Below are 22,132 nucleotides of genomic sequence, written 5' to 3'. Positions count from 1 at the left end.
GCTTAGACCAATGTCGTGGCTGGGCCGTTAGTACGGTGTAATAAGAGCGAAGTACCATATTTATGAGCTTTTTTCGATACTTACATATTTTTGCACTTGACTGTATGTTATATAGAAAACTATGGTAACTAAGTTATAAGCGTTTGATCGATATTCCCTGTTACAGTTAGATGGAGTTTAGATGTGTCTGGTTCGTTGACATGAAGAAATGGGGTTGTTGAGCAACACCGGGCTGCTTGCTTCTGTGCCACAGAAGTCTACAGAAGCTTCTAGAAACACACAACAGGTTGGTAAAGATACCTACATGTGTGTATGTTGGTATACCTAAAGTACCTACTTTAAAGATATAAGAGAGTAGTGAAACGCATTCATAAACGTGTGAAGAGTGCTTCAGTAGGCCTTAAAGGCTTAAGGTCGTTAATGCCTAATTAAATACATATCTGAAGATATAAACGATACTAAAATACTGAGTAGGTATGTAGGTACCTAAAGCACTTGTAATTTTAATGCCTTGTCGAAGTCGGCCTTGTAGAGTTTTGCAATGAAATTCAGGTAGAAGCATTTAGCACTCTTTAACAGCTGTGCGTGAAGCTAAAGTGGTTTGTCAGGTCGTAGGAAATCCGTGTTCTTGCCTACCCCTCTGGGAAAAAGGGGTGACTGTAGGTATGTATTTTAAGAGGCTGTGCTCTTGTCAATGGAGCAATGTCCAACCCGTCCGGTTCTTTGTCAACTCCTTAACATTTTGGTACCATACCTTGCCTGTAGGGGTCGCTTGGCACTATACATTTTGTGTCTGTATCTAAATATATCAATCGCTAATGTTCATATTATCGCCTTCCAGAGTTCATTGGAGCTAAAATGCTCAGTGACGCCAGCGCCATTCATGCTGCGCCCATACGCGGGGCTTTACAATCCTTTTTCGCACGGATGTTCCGTTCTTTGCAACCACCCGGCTGATACCGAAGCTAAGGAATTTGTGAGACGCGCTAAGGACTCTTGGGTAAGTGTTTATCTTCTATACATAGCGGCTAGCTGTTGGTGCCTTCCTCCCTCCCCCTGCATTCGCCCCTTCGCACGCGGTTGCTCCTCTCCATGTAACCATCCGGCTGATACCGAAGCTATGGAGTTTGTGGGACTCGGTTGCTCCGGTCTAATGTATCTAATCACCGGCTGCTACCTAAGCTATTAAGGTGTGTGTGAGACGAGCTAAGGAATCTTGGGTAACACACTGATTTAAACTTTCACGATTATTACACATAATTATTTTTAAGAAAATAATTATGTGTAATACCTAATCGTCCGGATCGGTATTAATCGTCTCCGTGGTCTCGGAGAAGACCCGAGACCACGGGGACAACGCCGTCCCTGAAACGTTGGAGATCAGTTTAATATGTAGTCATACGCGATTAAGTCCCTATTTTAAAAATAATCTTGGGTAAGTAGTGGACTAGCCTTGTCTTCTACACAGATCATGCTACGCGGCAGTAGAGATATTACCTTGATAATCTTGACCTAACTCAAGCCACTGCCACAATCATCTAATAGTATTTTTATCGTCTGTTTACACTTTACAGCTGCTGGAGGGCAGAACACATTGCTTCGGCGAGGACCTGAGTAAAATACAAGATCTGAATGGCCCGGACAAGGATAAGATCCGAACTCCTCATGACATCGTCACTGAGGACATGTTTAGAAGGTAATAAAGTCTATAAGTGTAGTCTAGTCTTTAACTGTGCTTATTTATACTAGAGATGTACCGACTATTGATTTGGCTGACTAGGCCGACTACCGACTAGTCGGCGCTTGGGTGGCCGATTAGTCGGCCGACTAGTCGGCTAGTCGGCCGAAACATAAATGTCGACTAAATTCACATTTTGAATGTTATATTTGGTCCTTCGTTCGCGCTTTTCATGATTTTTTACAAGTTCAGAGGTTCATGACAATATTTATATACATTTTCCATTTTTGACAACCGGCTTGGCTTAGTGGGTAGTGATCTTGCTTATGAAATCGATAATCATAGGTAGGAAATTTCTTTCTGTGATGATAACAAATATTTGTTGTTCTTACAAAGAAAGGAATTACGAATAGGTACATGATACAACCATAAATTTAAGCTGTAGCTCTCAGTTTTTCTATCACTAATGAAGTGCTGACTAATCGGCCTTTTTTGCCGACTAGTCGCCGACTAATCGCCGACTACAAATGTGGCCGGATAGTCGGCTTTCCCGACTAGTCGGCGACTAGTCGGTACATCCCTAATTTATACCTAATTTTGCTGTACCATGTTTGCCAGCCTAGGCGAAGTGGAAATTTTTCACACTCCGTATCGAACGAAACGCTCTATTCCACCAATTAGTAGGTACATAAGAGCGATAGAGAGAGAGAGAGAGAAAGAGAGAGATACATCCCGGAGCATGAACGATCTATCACTCAATAGGAAAAAAGAGTTTCTGCTTTTCGTAAACTAAGGTGCTGGTGAGATGAGGGTATTTTTGAGGAGTTCAGCATCGCCAATGCGCATGTGATAACTACCCTTGCTTGCTGTTGTCACACGTGTCCAGGGAATCTGGGGATTATGTTAACAGTGCCCGTGTGGTGACGGGTTAAGAATTTCACCACCCCCTTTCTTCCCGTGGGTGTCGTAGAAGGCGACTGTGGGATATGGGTCAAATTGTGGCGTAGGCGAGAGGCTGGCAACCTGTCACTGCAATGTCAAAACTTCGTTTTCTTTCAACCCCTTATTTGCCAAGAGTGGCACTGAAACTTGAGTAGTTTCATGTGCTCTGCCTACCCCTTCATGGGATACAGGCGTGATTGTATGTATGTATGTTAACAGTTTTACACCGTGGATGCCCAATACTTGGTTGTTGTGGTGGCAAAATCATTGAAGTACGTATATAAAATTTGATTCCAGATATACGGAGACGGATTCGCGTCCACTGACGCCGGCTCCTACCCTCGCCAGTGGCAAGTCCAGAGGCTCTAGAAGATGTCTCACTCCCGACCAATCCCACCACAGAACCACCATTGTTTTAGACCTGAGGAGGAGTCACAGCCAGGTACTGCATGCTGTTACAGTTACATTACCCTACAGTGTAGATGTCTTGTCATATGGAGATTTATCCGCGACTATTGACGCCGGCTCCGACCCTCGCCAGCGGCAAGTATAGAGGCTCTCGAAGATCTATCCCACTCCCGATCTATCCCACCACAGAACCACCATTGTTTTAGACCTGAGGAGGAGTCACAGCCAGGTACTATTCACATCACAGTTTCATAATTCTACAGTGTATACATGAAATTTATCCGCGACCACTGTCAGCTGCTCTGAACCGAAGCTCGCCTGCGGAACGTCTAAGAGACTAAGGGGGTCTCAAAGATGTCTTACCTACGTACCTACCCACCCGAACAACCCCAACACAGAACTATCATATTATTATTTTTTAGATCTGAAGAGGAGTCACAGCCAGCTCTATGGATGTATAAAGATATAGAATGTTGTCTGGTAGTCTAATTGCAACCGCTACTCGATTGCCAGAGTACCTATTAGTTACCTAACTATTCTGACTTAGATTTTGCTGCTAGCATTTTTGACAAGTTATCAATTGACTAAAACATCATTATTTCCTCCAGGAAACGTTGTACTACCACGGCTACACAACTTCAGACATGACAGCCGGCCACGGCACAAGCGCCACCAACGACCGTTCCCTCCCATCCCTCAGCCTTTCAGAGGGCGCTCACAGTCGTCTAATAAAAGGACAATGTGAACAGCTACCTCCATTGGCATCGCCATTGGTCCTGTCCAAGCGAGCTCCTATCATTAAAGAGACAGATGCTAGCCGGGAAAATAAAAAGGTATGCTCTCAAACTTAATTAGTCTAGGTAATACCACCAGCTACACCGCTTTAGATGTCATAGAAAGCGCGCTCTCGGCGATCTTAGTCTTTCAAAAGGCGCATACAGTCTTCTTATAAAGTTAAAGGCCAGGCCAGTCTTTAAAGGCCAATGTGAACAGTTACCTCCATTGGCGTTACCATTGGTGCTGTCCAAGCAGTCGGGAAAATAAAAAGGTGCCTACGCTTTCAAACTTGATTAGTCTAGGTAATACCTAATCAGCACTTTAATCCACAAGGGAATCAGCTACACTACACCGCTTTAGATGTCATAGAACGCGCGCTCTCGGCGATTTTAGTCTTTCAGAGGGCGCTTACGCTTACAGTCGCCTTAAAAAGGACAATGTGAACAGTTACCACCACTGGCATCGCCTCTAGTGCAGTCGAAACGGGCACCGTTAAAGAGACGGATGCTAGTCGGGAAAAGAAAAAGGTACCTATGCTTTCAAACCTTAGAATCAAATCTAAGAAACCTTATAATAGAATCCATAAAAGAACCAGAGGAAGCTACACCACGCTCTCTGTAATCCAAGAGCCTTTCAGAAGGCGCTCACATTCGTCTAATAACAGGGCAGTTTGAACAGTTATAACCATTGTGGCATCACCATCGTGTTTGAGATGTTACAGTAGAATAGCACCAATGTTCTGTAAACATCACTCAGCAATCCTGACTAGAGATTTCAAGGGATATCCTGCATATTTTTTTTTATCATTATAAATGGGCTTACTCTTGGCCACAGACTAGCCAAAGGCAAAGACGTAGCCTACGATGGAGTGCGCTCGCCCAGAAGATGCCTGTTCACTCTTGATTTGAAGGTTGCCGGGTTATATAAGCTCGGAAATATAGCCGCCGGCAAGGAATTCCACTCCTTGGCAGTGCGCATAAGAAAAGAAGAAGCAAAGCGCTTCGTGCGGATTCGTGGAATATCTACCGAGTAAGGATGGAGATCGGCCGTGCGTCTAAGAGTCCGATGGTGGAATAGAACCGTATACCTAACTCGCTAGCTATCTATAGCTTATATGGTATGCTGTTGCAGTCCAGACAATCAAAGGGCCAGTAGGTTTCAAACCTAACAACATCATGAGAGCCAACAATAAGGATTAGATAGATAAAAGTCAACCCGAATAACCTATAGATAGTTCAGGCAATTTAATAAATGTCAATGCCATGTGTAGTACAAACAAGGTGAAACACGTAGATCATACCTACCTGTGTTAAACTAACGTAGCTATTAATAAATTGACGTAAATGTGTAGGTTATTTTCCGTCCTCTACAAAAATTACTAGAGCATTACTTTATCAGATAAGAGGATATAATCAATAACTGTCTCTTTTCCTATCACTTTGCATCCAACCTCACAGTCAAACAGTCGCTTTTAACGCGTATAAAAATGCTACCTTTTCTAATATCGAAAACAAAATTGCTACCTTTAAGAAAGGAAAAACCGAAGGAGAAACAAAAGCCAAGTCTCGCAGTTTTACAGCCAAGTAAAAAAGAGAAAAGTTTCTTTATAACTGGTGATAATCTATACACAGCCAAGCCGAGACGCGCAAAACGGAAATCTATACTGCCCTCTCTGAACCCATCTTGTGACTGCAACCTAATGCATTTAACAAGAATAGTCATTAACTATGCTCCTAGAAGTAGGAAGAGAATCGCGTCGAATATAGTTCTGTCTATGACCGCTTGGGGCGCCACTGGGCAGAGGAAACGGATGAAGCTGCCGAGTGTGGTGTTGTCTAAGAAGGTGAAGAAAGAGAAACCTTTGAACCATGATAGTGACGAGTTCTTTAAAAAACTTGAGGTAATTAAGATTTAGCAGTTTTGAGTTTTTATTAAAAAGCGTAAAATCCAGTGAATTTGAAACGAAGACTCATGTATATTTACTTTAGATTGCGCGCCTAATTTACTTAAGTAAGGTAAAAAGTAAGGTCCAATGCAGCGCAAAAACTACAGCGCACGTAGGTACCTACCGTTTTCACCGCATTTCTAAAGCCGGATGTGTTCATCGCTTCGTGTGAGGTACCTTTTGTAAAGAGTATAACATTTCCATCTCCATCATTCTCAACTGTGCGTCTCTCCAGAAACTTCCACCTCATCTTAAAGGCCGGTAACGCACCTCCAACACTTCTGGTGTTTCGGGGTGTCCATGGCAGGCAGTGATCGCTTACCATCAGGCTACCTGTCTGCTCCTTTGCCTCACACGTAAATTTCAAAGCTTGTTGATTATTTTGATAACTTCGTATGGCATTAATCCTCCATGTAAATAGAATGCACACACGATCAATAAACATTTGACGACCGGTCTGGCTCAGTCGGTAGTGATCCTGCCTGCTGAGCCGCGGTCCTGGGTTCGAATCCCGGTAAGGGCATTTATTTGTGTGATGAGCACAGATATTTGTTCCTAAGTCATGGATGTTTTCTATGTATAGTATGTATTTATCTATTTAAGTATGTATATCGTCGCTTAGCACCCCATAGTACAAGCTTTGCTTAGTTTGGGGCTAAGTTGATCTGTGTAAGGTGTCCCCCAATATTTATTTATTTTACTTATTTATTTATTTTCGTAATTGCAGAACCAGCTGAAAGCCCTAAAGCTAGGGAAGGTGATTAAGAGTAAGAACAAAGCTGACGCGGCGCCTGCGTCACAGCGGTCCAAGTCTGAGAAGAACGACGGGAGCGAAACTCTTCGGGGCACTTTAGATGGCTCTGGAGGTAACATATATAATAGTTATTTGTTATACAAGAGTGCAAAGTTGTATTTTAACGCCGAGTGTGGAATTGAAAAACGAGCAAGCGAAAGGATTCTATAGTTGAACCACGAGCGAAGCGAGTGGTTCGAGAATAGAATCCTGAGCTTGCGAGTTTTTCAACACACGAGAAGTAAAATACATTTGCACTCGTGTGTAACACAAAACTTTTCCCCTCACTATAGCGAGGAAACTACAACGCAAGAAACGCCTTAATCACTGCTTCCAGTAGTTACACAGGTGGTAAAACATCTTCATTACTAGATTTACTCACTTTTATCAATTTTAAAGCAGAAAATTTGCCTCTATTCAAGGTCAAATTACTTTACCCACTAGTGGATAAAATGCGTTTTTACCCGCTGGTATTAAAGGACAAAACACGTGTTTCCGAGCTAGTGAGGGGAAAATACTCTTTCCTTTTACCACTTTTTTTTTTATACTACGTCGGTGGCAAACAAGCATACGGTCCGCCTGATTGAAAGCGGTCACCGTAACCTATGGACGACTGCAACTCAAGGAGTGTCACATGCGCGTTGCCAACCCATTAGAAACTTGCACACTCCCTTTTGCTGTGTTAAGTACACAGCAAAAGGGAGTGTACAAGTTCCAAAGAGGGATCGGGTTGCCGATGACTCAAAGGACAATAGACGGAACAAATTAGTTCCGTAGGTCCTTCCGTCACCAGCACACCGCACCCTCGTTGAGCTCTGGCAGCCTTACTCACCGGCAGGAACACAACACTATGAGTAGGGTCTAGTGCTATTTGGATGCAGTCTTCTGTAAGTGTAGTATCTGGGGTAAGGGCCCAGTTTCCGAGTACTTTCAAAAAAAAATGTAAAATTTCATCGGGTGACCACATTCTCTTTGCTCCTAACCTGGCTTAAGGAACGGTAAGCATTTTATAATATTAATTTATAACTTAAGGATTTGTTAAGAATACAATAAAATACATCGTGTTCCTCCAAACGAACTTTTATTATTATAAAATACTACGTGGCGCAGTCGGTAGGATTATTTTCCTGCTTTCGGGGTTCAAAAAATGTGATTCATGAACCAACCTTAACTCAGGAATTTTTAATAATATAGTGAGCATTCACCGTTGCCTATATAAGAATATGGGCCAAATTGTCAAAACTGAGGTTCAAAAGTTCTAAGCTTGTGTCGAGAGATGACAATCTATGCACCGTGACTACACATTTTTAACCCCCGACGCAAAAACGACGGGGTGTTATAACTTATAAGTTTGACGTGTCTGTCTGTGTGTGTGTCTGTCTGCCTGTCTGTCTATGGCATCGTAGCTCCCGAACGGGTGAACCGATTTGGATTTAATTTTTTTTTCATGAAAATCGGTCTACTATGTCGCGGTCGGGTTTTTTATTCAAAATATTAATTTTGTGGTTAGGTTATACTTTGACAGTAACTCTCAACAAAACAATAACCACAAAATTAAAATGAATTTGAATAATCCCCCGATAAAGTGGACCGATTTTCATGAAACATGGTTAAGAACACTCCCGACTAATTCAGCCTTTAAACAAAAAAAAACTAAATCTAAATCGACTTATCTGTTCGAAAGCTACGATGCCACAGACAGATACGACAAACTTATAACACCCCGTTGTTTTTGCGTCGCGGGTTAAAAAGTAAGTCAAAAGAATATCAAGTAAATAATTCCAGTTTTTAGGGTTCCGTACCTCAAAAGGAAAAAACGGAACCCTTATAGGATCACTTTGTTGTCCGTCTGTCCGTCCGTCCGTCCGTCTGTCAAGACCCTTTTTCTCAGGAACGCGTGGAGGTATGAAGCTGAAATTTATATCAATTACTCAGGTCTACTGTCCCTTGAAGCTGTGAAAAAATCAAACTTCTAAGCCAACGCAATCAAAAGATACAGCCGTTTATGCCGCAAATTTTCGACACTTGCAAGGGAATCAAAACCTACAGGGTGCTTCCCGTGAACTCAGAATCTTGAAATTTGGTACGAAGCAACGTCTTATAGCATAGATAAAGGAAAAATTACGAAAACCATAAATTTTTAGTTACATCACATAATATATATTTTTTTAATAATTTTAACCTTACTACCCATTTCCTCATAAACGCGTAGAGGTATTAAATTGAAATTCATACCAAATACTCAGGTCTATAATACCTTTAAGCTGTAACAAAATCAAACTTCTATGTCAACGCAATCAAAAGAAACAGCAATTTAAGCTGCATATTTTGAAACTCGCAAGTACTCGCAAGGGAATCAAAACCTAAAGGGTACTTCCAGTCGACCTAGAATCTTGAAATTTGGCATGAAGCAACGTTTTATAGCACACATAAAGGAAAAATTCCGGAAACCTTAAATTTTTAGTTACATTACAAAATATATATTTTTAGGGTTTTTAATAAATATAAACTTATTACTTTTTTCCTCATGAACGCGTAGAGCTATCAAGTTGAAATTCATACGTTTGTACGGAACCCTCGGTGCGCGAGTCCGACTCGCACTTGGCCGGTTTTTTTTTAAGAAAAGCCACCAAGAATTTCTGTATTCGAGTGTAATCCGATTATTCCGTCGGGCGTAAAAGACTGGAGCCCAAACCCCTGTCTAGTTGATTATCTTAGAATGTTTAGAACAAGTATTAGAACCCACATTTCGTTAAATTTCAGACGGGGAGATACGGAGGCGAGGCAAGAAGCATCGAAAGCGTCCCACCGGCAGCGACCGACTGACGTCCGCCGGACTCGCGGCGCAAACGCAGCAGGATCCAGAAACACAGGTGAATTTACATTATACCACAGAATATATAATAGTACAAGTACAGAAGGCTCACTCCTTTGATGTTCACAAAATGCCGCCATTCTAAATTCTTACCTACGTTAACGAACGGACCGCACGCGAGCAGCCGACATAGAATTTTATTGCGCCGCGCGAAGGTCATCACCACTGAACGGGCCGCGAACTCGCGGCCACCGACATGTACTTGTAGCGCTGCGATAAAATCGCGGAGTGAGCCGCCCCTGATTATACCTTGTTTTCTACCGCATCTAGCGTATCACTTTCGTTTTTTTTTAGGGTCAGTCGCAAAACAATAATCTACTACGGCCAGATATGGTGATTTAGGAGGGAGAAAAGCAACGTACGTCTTTAAAGAACATGGTCCTTCGAACCGGATCATTGTATCAATACTCAATACAATGGGAAAGTGTGTGTGTGTCTGTTTGTTTGTCCGTCTTTCACGGCCAAACCGAGCGACGAATTTACATGATTTTTAAGTTGAGATAGTTGTAAGGATGGAGAGTGACGTAGGCTACTTTTTGTCTCTTTCTAACGCGTGCGAAGCCGCGGGCAAGACCTAGTTGGTTATAAATCTTTGACGTTTTCGGCCACAGCGACTGCTCATTGCCGGGCATGAAATCATTATTGCCCAGAACAAAATGTAATAAAGGACAATATTTCCCAGTACCTATTTATATCTCAATCTCGATTTCGATCCTAGTCAGTGCACCCCAGGCCCAAACAGAAAAAAAAGTCTATGGCTGTTCTCACATATTACTTATTATATTTTATTTTTAACTATCCAGATCGCTGGCATCGGCACAGACTCCCAAAACCCAAGTTCCCGGGGCTCTATAGCACCGGTGGACGATGACGTCATAGTGCTACCAGTGATCAAGCAGGCTGCGACCAAGAAAACTGACTCCTTCTTGGATGATGACATTCTGAAGTATCTTCATAGGGAGGTCGATGAAGAGGCTATTGAGACTGAGTTTGATACTAAGGTACATAATTGCCATTTTGGGAATCCAATAACTTCGGTCAGGCGAATGTTTTAGTAGACGGCGACAGAATAGCTTACCTAGTTCCAAAACAAGTTTGACATAGATTCTGTCGTCGATTTTTGTCAAATCTTTTCTTATTTGTATAAACTAAATTTTAACTAAAACGTTCCAGCGTCGTTACGTCCTAGAAGAAGCCCTGCGTACGCGACCAGAGCGAACTCCAGGTCAAGAGATGCAGACGCTACTAAAAGAGCTAAAAGTCCCAGCTGTCAGTCTGGGCGATTGGCTACACATTCCGAGGGTCTTCTCACGGCAAAGCGCGCAGTTCTCACTGCCCATCGACTCTAATGAGCTGGAGAGTGAGTAAGACAGTATGTTAGAGTAGGACAGATGCTACTTTTAGAACTAAAGATCCCCGTCATCAGTCTGGACAACTAACTTCAGATTCTGAGGATCTTCTTCCGACAGTTCCGACACAGCGCGCAGTTTTCCCTGCCCATCGACTCTAATGAACTGGAGAGTGACTAGAGTGAGTGAGACTATCTGTTAGAACAGGATAGATGCTTCTTCAAAAACTGAAGGTCCCAGCTGTCAGTCTGGGTGATTGGCTAACACATTCCGAGGTTAATTCTCACGGCAAAGCGCGCAGTTCTCATTGCCCATCGACTCTAATGAGCTGGAGAGTGAGTAAGACAGTATGTTAGAGCAGGATAGATGCTGCTTCGAAAGCTGAAGGTCCCAGCTGTCAGCCTGAGGGATTGGCTACACATTCCGAGGGTCTTTTCACGGCAAAGCGCGCAGTTCTCACTGCCCATCGACTCTAATGAGCTGGAGAGTGAGTAATCAATCCCTAATATATTTATATAACTTAGGGCCATTTGCTGGAACCTAGGTTGGCCATACAAATGGACCACGTGACTCCCCCTGGGGCCTAGGCCGTTACCACGTGACCCCCCCCCCCTGGGCACGAAGCTGGATCCGCACTTGGCCATTTGCATCAACTACTGTTAGCAGATTCATCAACGTCATGCAGCAGAAGCCTATGGAAATTCTCACGTGATTAAATTCGATTACCGCCGATTTGGTGCAGGTGGTTTATTTAATTTTACTTGAAAGCCATCCCACCGCTTTTCGAACGAAAGTGTAAAGGATTCCAATTTCTAAAGTATGTTATTATTGTATTCTTGTTCTTGTTTTTGTTTATGTTCACTAAATCTAATTATACTAAGTCCAAAAGTCCTACTACTGTACACATGTTTTTCCAAAGATACTGGTGCAATGGTGCATGATGTGATTACCTATAATTGGGCAAACATCTAACTTTAAATTAATGAAGGTTTAAAAATGTTTGAATGATGTATTGTCTGTTGGTGATCCTAAATAAATAATATAAAAAAAAAGCCGACCCAGTCCACTTTACGTCCCCCCCTAGTCCCTGCCTTAACGTTTCTATCATTTTTAACCCCCGACGCAAAAACGACGGGGTGTGGTGTAATAAGTTTGACGTGTCTGTCTGTGGCATCGTAGCACCCGAACGGATGAACCGATGTATATTTAGTTTTTTTTTGTTTGAAAGCTGAGTTAGTCGGGAGTGTTTTTAGCCATGTTTCATGAAAATCGGTCCACTATGTCGCGGTCGGGGTTTTTTTTTCCAAATTCCAATTTTAGGTTAGGTTATTGACCTTGTTCTCATTACAGATATAACACCAATGCAGTACGCGGCGCGATTCGTGAGCCTGAAGAAATCCAAGCAGTTATTGTACCTGACGGTTCTTAGGAGGTTCAGGCCCGATGGCTACAAGATGCCAATACAGGTAGGTGTCGTACCAGAGTAGTTAATGTGGCTAAATATCAAAACGCCTGTTTTCCAGAGGGGTAGGCAGAGATCATTAATTTCCTTTTGCTACGATCCTGCTACTTCTGACCTGGCCTTTTTGTGTCTAAATACCAGCTTGTAATCTTGGGGGAATATCGGCCTCGGCTGCCCCTGGAATTCGACCATGCGACCCCCGATTATGGACCACAAAATGGCATCCCTTGCGGTAAAAAATTTGAAGCTCTGAAATACGATGGTTCAAAAATCGTTAACTATTTTCAGGATATAGGAGCCGGCCTGACGCTCATGATGGGAGGCATCCTTTCCACGACCCAAGTTGAGCAGTTCCGCTCCATCATGCAGTGGACAGGATACGTAGAGGAAGATATTCCCGATGAAATCAAGCTAACTCTGGAAGGATATAGGGAGCGAAGCGCGTCCAAGGATAGTGAAGAGGTGTGTATCCCACGCCATTGAAGTAATAAAGTGTCATAAACGCATTATCAAAAATTGTACCAGGGGCGGCTCACTCCGCGATCCTATCGCCGCGCTACAAGTACATGCCGTGGGCCACGAGTTCGCGGCCCATTTAGTGGTGTCGACCTTCGCGCGGCGCAATAGAATTCAATGTCGGCTGCTCGCGTGCGGTCCGTTTAATGTAGGTAAGAATTTAGAATGGTGGCATTTTGTGAATATAAAAGGAGTGAGCCTTCTGTACTTGTACTATGTTAACGCCCTGACTGGCAACACAGACAGGATAGCCAACCTCCGGTCACCCCGCTGATCCAATGAGCAGCGGGCAGAGCCTCGACCTGCCGGACCAATAGGAATGAAGACTGAAGCGCCGCGGTTTCCCCCGTCGCGACACTATAAAAGCACGGTGCGCGTCACCAGCGTCCCTTTTTTACTAATCGAAAACTCTCTCTGTCGCGTGTCCTAGACAAAACCTGTAATTTAAAATCCATTAAAAGCAATGGTAATATTTTATACTGTTTTATTTAAACAATTGAGTTCAGGCTCAAACATTTTGGCGACCGTGACAGGACACGTGCGGAGAGAGGAACTCTAAATTTTTATAGCCACATCAAGCTAGCGGCCATCTTGGCGGAACGGGGTGGGCTTGGAGCAGAAGACGACGCAAGACAGCAAAAGGACATCGCCGCCAGCCGAATATCAAGTTCCCGAAGTCTCCTGGGGGACAGCTGCGGCGAACAAAGAAAAAACCTGACGAGCGTCGAAGGCGCGGCACCCGGCGGCAGCGTGTGGCGGCTGGCGAGTTTTTAAGGAAAGTGCCGTGAGAAGTGCCCATACCCACCTAATTCTGTTTCCCCCAATTTCTTAATTAGCCCTAGTCCTTTTTTCCAATTTAAATTCATTTTCCAATTTACAAACCTTAAATTTAAATTCATTCCAACCCAACTTAGCTAACATCAATTTATATATCTACCTACTTACTCAACTTTGAACTCGTAAACAACTTAACCTCTATTTGACCTTTACCCGTACTGACTTGACAACCTTACTTTAAATTCAAATTTCACTAGTTCCCCATCAATCTAAAATTAGGAGAGAGCTCGCTGCGTATTATTGCCTTCATTTGTGTTTTAGTTTCAGAACGCATCTGCAAATTGTCAGTGTGACATTAACCTCAAAAGCCACGCTGGCACATAAACGTTGCTAAAGTAAAATCCATAAACCTACGGACCAAATTGACAAGTAAGTGTGAAGGAATGTTGCCACAGTTTGGCCAGTGTCGTTCTTATCGATATTAAAATTATTATTACATCGTAGATTTAAGGTGCACCCAGACGGGACAATGAAATTGGCAATTTGATCGGCTAATCAATATACCAACTTTTTCTGTGATTTCGACAGATCAAAAGGTCTGTAGACCGCATTAGCGGATTGCTGTCTACTACTACTATTAATTATAATAGTAGTAGTAGACAGCAATAATATTATTCGAAAATTATATAGATATTTATGATATACTTGCCATAGCGTGACAGATAATTTATTATCGTCGGACATGGTATTTTATTTTTTACCTACAGGCTCGGAAACCTTTTTATGTTTTAAAACTAGTGGGTAAAAATGCATGGTATTCATCCACTACCTCGAAGATACATAGAACAAACCAAAATGTGTACCTCTTATTTGAAACTCATATATTTAAACTTGTCTGTTGTATGTACTTTACAACTTGTCGATATATTGTTATCGACATATACCCTTCCCTATTTTAATTTTGCTGTTCCTGGTATCATTTTTCCTGTCAGTCATTTGTCAATTTAGTCCGTAGGATTATGAATTTTACTTTATAGCATAGCTTAACGCATACTGCATTTCGAGTTTTTTCTGCTTAAAACAGTAAAGTGCATTGTTCTTTCCATACTTTTAATTTAAAAATTGAGTTTCGTTTAAAGTTTAATAGAAATTGCATATGCCATCCTTATTTTGTGATAAAAACGTAAGGTGATAAATTCATTTGCAATCAAAGGCACTGCTTTCTTTAAAAAGGTGAATTTAAACTCAACTGTATCTATTTCTTTCTAATTACGCTGACGCAAAGTGGTTCTATTCTAACATCGCGCCTGCTTGCATCTTGGTTTGTGTTCGCATATGCACAGTTTCGTTTGCACAATTTCAGTGGATTCCGTGGACAACCGTCGCAGTGCGTATCGCGTGCCACATCTGTAGTGCCACGCCCATACCTGCCACCACGTGGCAAGTTGTCCAAGGGACTGCTGCCGCAACACACCTCGGCCTAGCTGTTGAAGTTTAAAAGGCGCGTAAGCTGTTTTCACATTTTTATTTCTAACGTGGATAACTTTAAACTTGACATTTTATTTTTAAAATTGTATTTGACTTGTTTGCTAGCCCAGTTAAAAACATAATTCAACATGGCTGAGGCAGCTAAAAGGGAGGCTCTTCTAGCAGAATTGCGTACTAAACGCGGATCGATTAAAGGTCAAGTTCCAAATTCCGCATTTACTTAGACAAAATTTCAGATGATGAAGTGTTATCAGGTGTTAAATTCAATGAGCTGACCTTAAGATTAAACAAAGTTATAGAGTTATCCACGCGACTTGACGAGCTGCAAACTTCAATCGAAGTTGCTAATTTTGAAAATTTAGACACTGAACTTGCAGAACGGGACAACAATGAAACCCATATCAATAATGCTATAGCTGCAGCTCAGTGTATTCTTGAACACTCTCAAGCTCAAAAACCCTCTCCAGAGACTTCTGTCAGAACATGTTCATCGAACGGCTGTCATTCTGAGCATCTCGGCTTCAAGCTTCCTCAAATTAAAATCTCTAAATTTGATGGTTCATATTATAAGTGGATGGAATTTAAGGACCTTTATGAATCTTTAATTCACAATAATGATCACATTAAACCTATTCATAAATTCCATTATCTGAGCTCTTATCTTGAAGGGGATGCGGCCAGAGTGATAGCAAACTTAGAAGTCTCCGCTAACAATTATACTGAAGCCTGGAAAATTTTGTGTGACAGGTTCAGTAATAAAAGACAGCTGATTACTAACCATTTAAATTCTCTATTTAATTTAGAACCTATACAGCGAGAATCGGATAAGGCCTTAAGATTCCTTAATGATCATGTAGTTAAAAATCTCCGGGCCCTAAAGACATTAGGTCAACCGACAGAGCATTGGGATACAATTTTAGTTCACCTATTGACGGCTAAGTTAGACGTCAATACTAATGCAAAATGGGAAGAACATAGGAACACTCTCAAAGAGTGGCCATCACTCGATGACTTTAGGGGATTTCTTAGTAATCGTGCAGACATCTTAGAAAATCTGTATCGCTCTAGGAGAGAAAAACAATCTAACCACAAGCCAGAGCCTGTGGCCAATAAAACTTCATTTAAACATGATAAAAACATAAAAACATTCGTGATTTCAGAGAAACAAGATGACCACAAGGGTCGGCCGTGCATCGTGTGCCATGGTGATCACAGAGTGTACGACTGCCCAGCCTTTAAAAAGATGTCAGTCGACGAGCGCTGGTCGCAGGCGTCACGTCTAAAGCTGTGCCATGTCTGCCTCCGACCGGACCATGAGACCCGTCAGTGCAAGCTGAACGGTTGCCGGGTATGTAAGAGACGTCACAATACATACTTACACACCACACAAACACTCAACACTTCTCCACCTGGAGCCAGCACGGAACAAACAGCCGAACCTGCAAGTAGTGCTAGGTCGGATGTGGCTTGCTCCTCGACTATGCTAACCTCTGACAGTGCAGCGGTGCAAAACACCCTCACTGCTAGCACTTTAATTAACACTAGTGAGTCATTGCTCTCAACAGCTCTAATTGAAGTGATCAACCCTATTAACAACAAAAGGGAGACAGTTAAATGTCTTGTAGACAGTTGTTCACAGTCTAATTATCTATCTCATAATTTGAGACAAAAACTAAATCTTGATTGTCAGCCTCTAACTGCCTCAAATGTGACAGGAATAGGAAATACGCCTCTGACCTATCAACCTGTGCTTTGTGCAGCTCATATTCAATCTAAACTCAGTGATTTTAATGCCAAAATTGACTTTCTAGTTTTAGATCAAGTAACTAGTCGCTTTCCACAAAACTATGTAGACATTAGTCACCTTAACTTACCTGCCTCTGTGCAGCTTGCTGACCCAACATTTAACGTTCCATCCCAAATAGATATGCTGTTGGGAGTGGAAATGTTTTGGACTATTGTGACAGGTGCTGCAAAAAGATTGCCAACGAGCAAGCGCACATTCCTAATCCCATCTAAACTAGGGTGGTTAATAGCGGGACCGGTAGAGGGAGCCTCGGCTCATTTACATACAGGGAACACGCGCAGCCACCTCTGTCTCTCTGATCTGTCGGCCCAAATGACCAAATTTTGGGAAACAGAGGAGCTACCGTCTGAAACGGACTCCATCAAAAATGGGAGTGAGTTCGAGTCTCACCCTATAAACCAACACTTTGTTGAAAACACTTACCGCCAATCTGACGGCAGATTCGTTGTGCGCTTGCCTTTAAAGGACTCGCCGGACTGCTTAGGCAACTCATTTAACATAGCTAAAAAGCGCTTATTCAGTTTAGAGAAACGTTTTAGTAACCAACCTGAATTAAAATCAATGTATGTTGATTTCATTAATGAATATAGAGACTTAGGGCATCTGTCGGAGTCTGAGCGATGTTACAAAGCTAATCACCTCCCGCATCACCCCGTGATGAAGGAGAGTGAATCTACACGCATGCGCACAGTCTTTCACGCTAGCTGTCCCACCTCTTCTGGGTATTCAATAAATGATATTCAGCTTGTAGGCCCTAACATACAAAGCCCACTGTTTGACATATTGCTTAGATTCCGACAGTACAAGTATGTGCTATCTGGTGACATAGAAAAACAGTACAGGCAAATAATGATGAATGAAATAGATAGAAACCTACAAGTTATTCTATGGCGCGAAGATGAGCACTTACCCATACGCTCACTAACTTTAAATACCGTTACGTACGGCTTTGCTTCATCGAGCTGGCTAGCAGCACGCTGTTTGTGGCAGTTAGGGGCTGAAAGCAAGGATCCTTTAGTTAGGACTATTATACAAAAGGACTTTTACTGTGATGACTTATTAACAGGCGCAGACTCTGAAATAGAGCTGCTTCGTATACAAGCAGGTGTCTCACAGGCTTTAGCCTCTGGTTGTTTCAATTTACGTAAATACCGCTCGAATTCTAACGGGCTATTAAAGTCAGATTATATTAATAAAGATGATCACTTAGCATTGAGTCAAGCTTGCCAAACACTTGGACTAGGGTGGCAACCTAGCCAAGATGTACTAAACTTTTCCATTAAAAATGATCATGCTGATAAAATAGTTACAAAAAGAAAAATCTTATCTGAAACGTTCCAAGTCTTTGATCCATTAGGACTCTTAAGTCTATGCACAGTTAAAGCTAAAATATTAATTCAAACCTTATGGAAAGAAGGCAAAGCTTGGGACGAGCCAGTGTCTCCTGAAATACAGCATATCTGGTCAAAATTCATTAAAAACTTACATCACATTAAATCACTTAGCATACCTAGATATGTATTATGTGAGGCAACCTGCACAATAGAGTTACACTGTTTTTCTGACGCTGCGGAGACTGCATATGCAGCCTGCATTTATGTTAAATCTATTTCTGAATCCGGTGAACAGAAAGTACATTTGCTGTGTGCGAGGGACAGAATTGCTCCAATCCGTCGCACATCTATTCCTAGACTTGAATTGGCCGGGTGCTTGTTAGCAGCCCAAACATATGCAGCCGTAGTACGAGCCTGGAGACGTCCTGTCTCTCGCACAATATTCTGGACTGACTCTAGCTGCTGCTTGGCTTGGCTAAAAACAGACAGATCAAAGCTTAAAACTTTTGTGGCCAACAGGGTAGCAGCTATAGACAGCCTTGCTCCCGGAGCCACCTGGAGACATGTACCTACAAAACAAAATCCAAGTGATCTTGCAACTCGTGGTGTGGATCCACAACATGTCGCAGGGACAGCTCTGTGGTGGGAAGGCCCCGAGTTTCTATTAAAGCCTGAGAATGAATGGCCAGGATTAAACGCTGTAGAGCCGGAGGTCTTACCTGAAACTAAAGTAACATCAATGCTCACTACTAACACCGAAACCTCATCTATTATAGATTTTGACAGATTTTCAAAATACACAGAACTACAACGTACTATGGCCTATGTGCGTCGTTTCATAAATAACTGTAAGCCCCGTGGGCCTAAATTAACTGGTGCACTTTCAGCACAGGAGCTTACAGACGCATGTCACACTCTAATTAAACTTGCACAGCAGGAGTCATTCTCTGCAGAGCTTGAAACGCTTCGCAAAGGTCACAGGTTGAGTCCCAAGTCACACATACTAACCCTGGCCCCGTTCATCGACTCTCAAGGCCTCTTGAGAGTAGGTGGGAGGCTAGATGCTTCAGATTGTACTTACGATCAGAAGCATCCAATGTTGTTACGTGCTAAACACACACTAACTAAACTCATCTTTACACATGAACATGTACGTCTCTTACATGCCGGGCCACAGTCATTGCTAGCCTCAGTACGAGACGAGATATGGCCGATCGGAGGCAGGAATTTGGCACGAAGCACGGCCCACAATTGTGTCACCTGTAAACGTATCGCTGGCCAAACTTTAAAAAATATAATGGGAAATTTACCAGCGCAACGAATTAAGGCTGATTTTCCATTCACGTCAACAGCTGTAGACATGGCAGGGCCCTATTTAATAACAGATCGCCGGGGGCGTGGATGTAAAATCACCAAATGTTACTTGTGTCTGTTTATATGCTTAAGATATAAATGTGTTCATATAGAAGCTGTGAGCGACTTATCTAAAGATGCATTTGTGCTAGCTCTACGCAGGTTTATCGCTAGGCGCGGCAGACCTGCGGAATTGTTTTGCGATAATGGTAGAAACTTTGTAGCTGCAGCTAAAGAAATTAATGATTTTTTTAAGTTATATAAAAGTGACTTGTCTGAATTTGCAGCTGGTCAAGGAATTAAATTTAAATTCGCACCAGCTTACGCGCCAAATTTCAACGGATACGTCGAGGCCGGTATAAGGAGCGCCAAATTTCATCTTAAAAGAGTTTTGGGTAACACCCATCTCACCTTTGAAGAAATTGCATCCCTTTTTAGCCAAGTGGAGGCAATATTAAACAGTAGGCCTCTCTGTCCACTCTCTCCCTCCCCCTTAGACTTTACACCCCTTACTCCCGGGCACTTTCTCATTTTTAGGCCGCTCACGTCGCTGCCGGGCCCGCCGCTCGACGACCGCAACCCGCACCGCCTGGACCGCTACCTGAGGCTGGAGCAGCTACGGCAACACTTCTGGAAGCGCTGGTCGGCCGAGTACGTGTCTCTACAACAGCAACGCTACAAATGGCGCGAGAGGCAACGTGACCTACAACTGGGAGAAGTAGTACTCATCAAGGAGGAGGGCTTACCGCCGTTGCTCTGGCGCATGGGCAGAGTCGTCAAACTATACCACGGGAAGGATGGCGTACCTCGCGTGGCAGACATCAATACCGCTAGAGGGGTGATCAAGCGTGCGCTGAACAGAATATGCCCGCTCTCGTCACAACAAGAATCCTGAAAGAGAGTCTTTCAGCGCCCCGGAGTATGTTAACGCCCTGACTGGCAACACAGACAGGATAGCCAACCTCCGGTCACCCCGCTGATCCAATGAGCAGCGGGCAGAGCCTCGACCTGCCGGACCAATAGGAATGAAGACAAAAGCGCCGCGGTTTCCCCCGTCGCGACACTATAAAAGCACGGTGCGCGTCACCAGCGTCCCTTTTTTACTAATCGAAAACTCTCTCTGTCGCGTGTCCTAGACAAAACCTGTAATTTAAAATCCATTAAAAGCAATGGTAATATTTTATACTGTTTTATTTAAACAATTGAGTTCAGGCTCAAACACCAAAAAAAATCTGTGATAGTACCTAAATATTTCTTAATATTCCTACCGGTAGCGTGTGAGACACAAAAAGTACAACTGATTTTATATAATGATTTATTATTTTTCACCACACCAACTGTTAAAAGCTTACTTTGCTAATCGAAAACAGATAGCAAAATAGATTTGATTTAATTTGATGTTTTATAGTTCGTGTTGGTGTGGTGAAAAATTTTGTATTTCACTCGGTGGCAGTTTGTTTAACCTTCGTGCCTTGAAACCCTCGCAACGCTCAAGATTCCACTTTTTGAACCATTCGCTACGCTCGCGGTTCAATATTTAAATCTTTCGCTTGCACGGGTATCAATATTGGCACGTGCGGTTAAACAACTACTTTGCCCCCTTGTGAAACAAATATCTATTTTCAACAGTCAGACGCCAACACACTGAAGTACCGCACCTGGTGCGGCCTGTGTGCCATCTGCGAGCGAATGTACGGCAGGTTCCCGCCGAGAGACAAGGACCCACCCGACGGGGTGAGTGTTTCATAAAGATATTAGGTAGACCTTATCCCGTTATAAAAAGGTTTACATTGATAGATCAACTATTAAGTAGTATAAATAAATGACTGAGTTCCACGGTAAGCTCAAGAAGACTTGTGATATGGGTACTCAGACAACGATATACATCTATACTTCTATACTAATATTATAAATGGGAAAGTGTGTGTGTCTGTTTGTTTGTCCGTCTTTCACGGCAAAACGGAGCGACGAATCGACGTGATTTTTTTAGGTGGAGATAGTTGAAGGGATGGAGAGTGACATAGGCTACTTTTTGTCTCTTTCTAACGCGAGCGAAGCCGCGGGCAAAAACTAGTAATATATAAATACAACATAGAAAACATTCATGACTCAGGAACAAATACCTGTGATCATCACACAAATAGATTGCCTTTGCCCGGATTCGAACCCGGGACCGCGGCATAGCAGGCAGGGTCACTACCCGCTAGGTCAGACCGGTCAAAAAATAAATAGCTATACTTAAAAATTGTGAAGTATTTGAAATGACAATTTCAGTGACATATTTACCTACCTAGAGAGTCACTCTAACATCTTGAGCACAGAGAAAAATGTCCGCACCGTAACCTAAACGTTCGTCCACCGTAGTGTCGTTTTGTGTCCTTACATGTATTAGGCAATGTGAAAAGGACGACACTAGGATGTTACCACTTTTAGTTTCTACTCTTTCTTGTCAGGCTTTAAGTATAGTGTATATTTATGTTTACAGATGGAGCTAAGTGACTTCACCATGGTGGAGACGAAGTTAGCCATGCTGAAAGTAAATCCTGGTTTGATAGAGGTCCTGAATACTATCAGGGTACGGTAACTTGTACATTTTAAAAATATACATTTGTAAATATATTTCGTAGG

The 22,132-nt window shown here is 42.6% G+C and overlaps 3 protein-coding genes across 6 annotated transcripts; all 3 read left to right on the top strand.

Annotated features, from left to right (window-relative positions):
• Positions 1-125: 125 nt before the first annotated feature.
• Positions 126-22,118, top strand: LOC125230333. The gene is made up of 13 exons (XM_048135464.1): positions 126-286; positions 842-1,000; positions 1,575-1,696; positions 2,918-3,062; positions 3,637-3,861; positions 6,478-6,616; positions 9,307-9,416; positions 10,222-10,419; positions 10,592-10,778; positions 12,118-12,233; positions 12,518-12,691; positions 21,134-21,238; positions 21,990-22,118. The coding sequence occupies exons 1-13, from the start codon at positions 209-211 to the stop codon at positions 22,086-22,088; spliced, it is 1,857 nt and encodes a 618-aa protein (XP_047991421.1). The 5' UTR covers positions 126-208; the 3' UTR covers positions 22,089-22,118.
• On the top strand, positions 14,612-20,382 carry LOC125230371. 4 transcript variants are annotated; one of them, XM_048135509.1, is made up of 3 exons: positions 14,612-15,023; positions 16,171-16,358; positions 20,042-20,382. In XM_048135509.1, exons 2-3 carry the CDS (start codon positions 16,254-16,256, stop codon positions 20,204-20,206), a joined length of 270 nt encoding a protein of 89 aa, XP_047991466.1. In that variant the 5' UTR covers positions 14,612-15,023; positions 16,171-16,253; the 3' UTR covers positions 20,207-20,382. The 4 variants fall into 4 exon arrangements, 3 of the variants coding, with proteins under 3 accessions (XP_047991466.1, XP_047991465.1, XP_047991464.1); XM_048135508.1 differs by having other exon boundaries at positions 14,612-15,027; XR_007177512.1 differs by lacking the exon at positions 16,171-16,358 and having other exon boundaries at positions 14,612-15,027.
• Positions 16,559-19,051, top strand: LOC125230369. Its single transcript, XM_048135506.1, has 2 exons — positions 16,559-18,210; positions 19,001-19,051. Exons 1-2 carry the CDS (start codon positions 16,938-16,940, stop codon positions 19,021-19,023), a joined length of 1,296 nt encoding a protein of 431 aa, XP_047991463.1. The 5' UTR covers positions 16,559-16,937; the 3' UTR covers positions 19,024-19,051.
• Positions 22,119-22,132: the final 14 nt, after the last annotated feature.

This window comes from Leguminivora glycinivorella, chromosome 10 (assembly GCF_023078275.1).
Source record: "Leguminivora glycinivorella isolate SPB_JAAS2020 chromosome 10, LegGlyc_1.1, whole genome shotgun sequence".
Classification (NCBI taxonomy): domain Eukaryota; kingdom Metazoa; phylum Arthropoda; class Insecta; order Lepidoptera; family Tortricidae; genus Leguminivora; species Leguminivora glycinivorella.
This window is presented reverse-complemented; position numbering and strand designations above follow the sequence as displayed.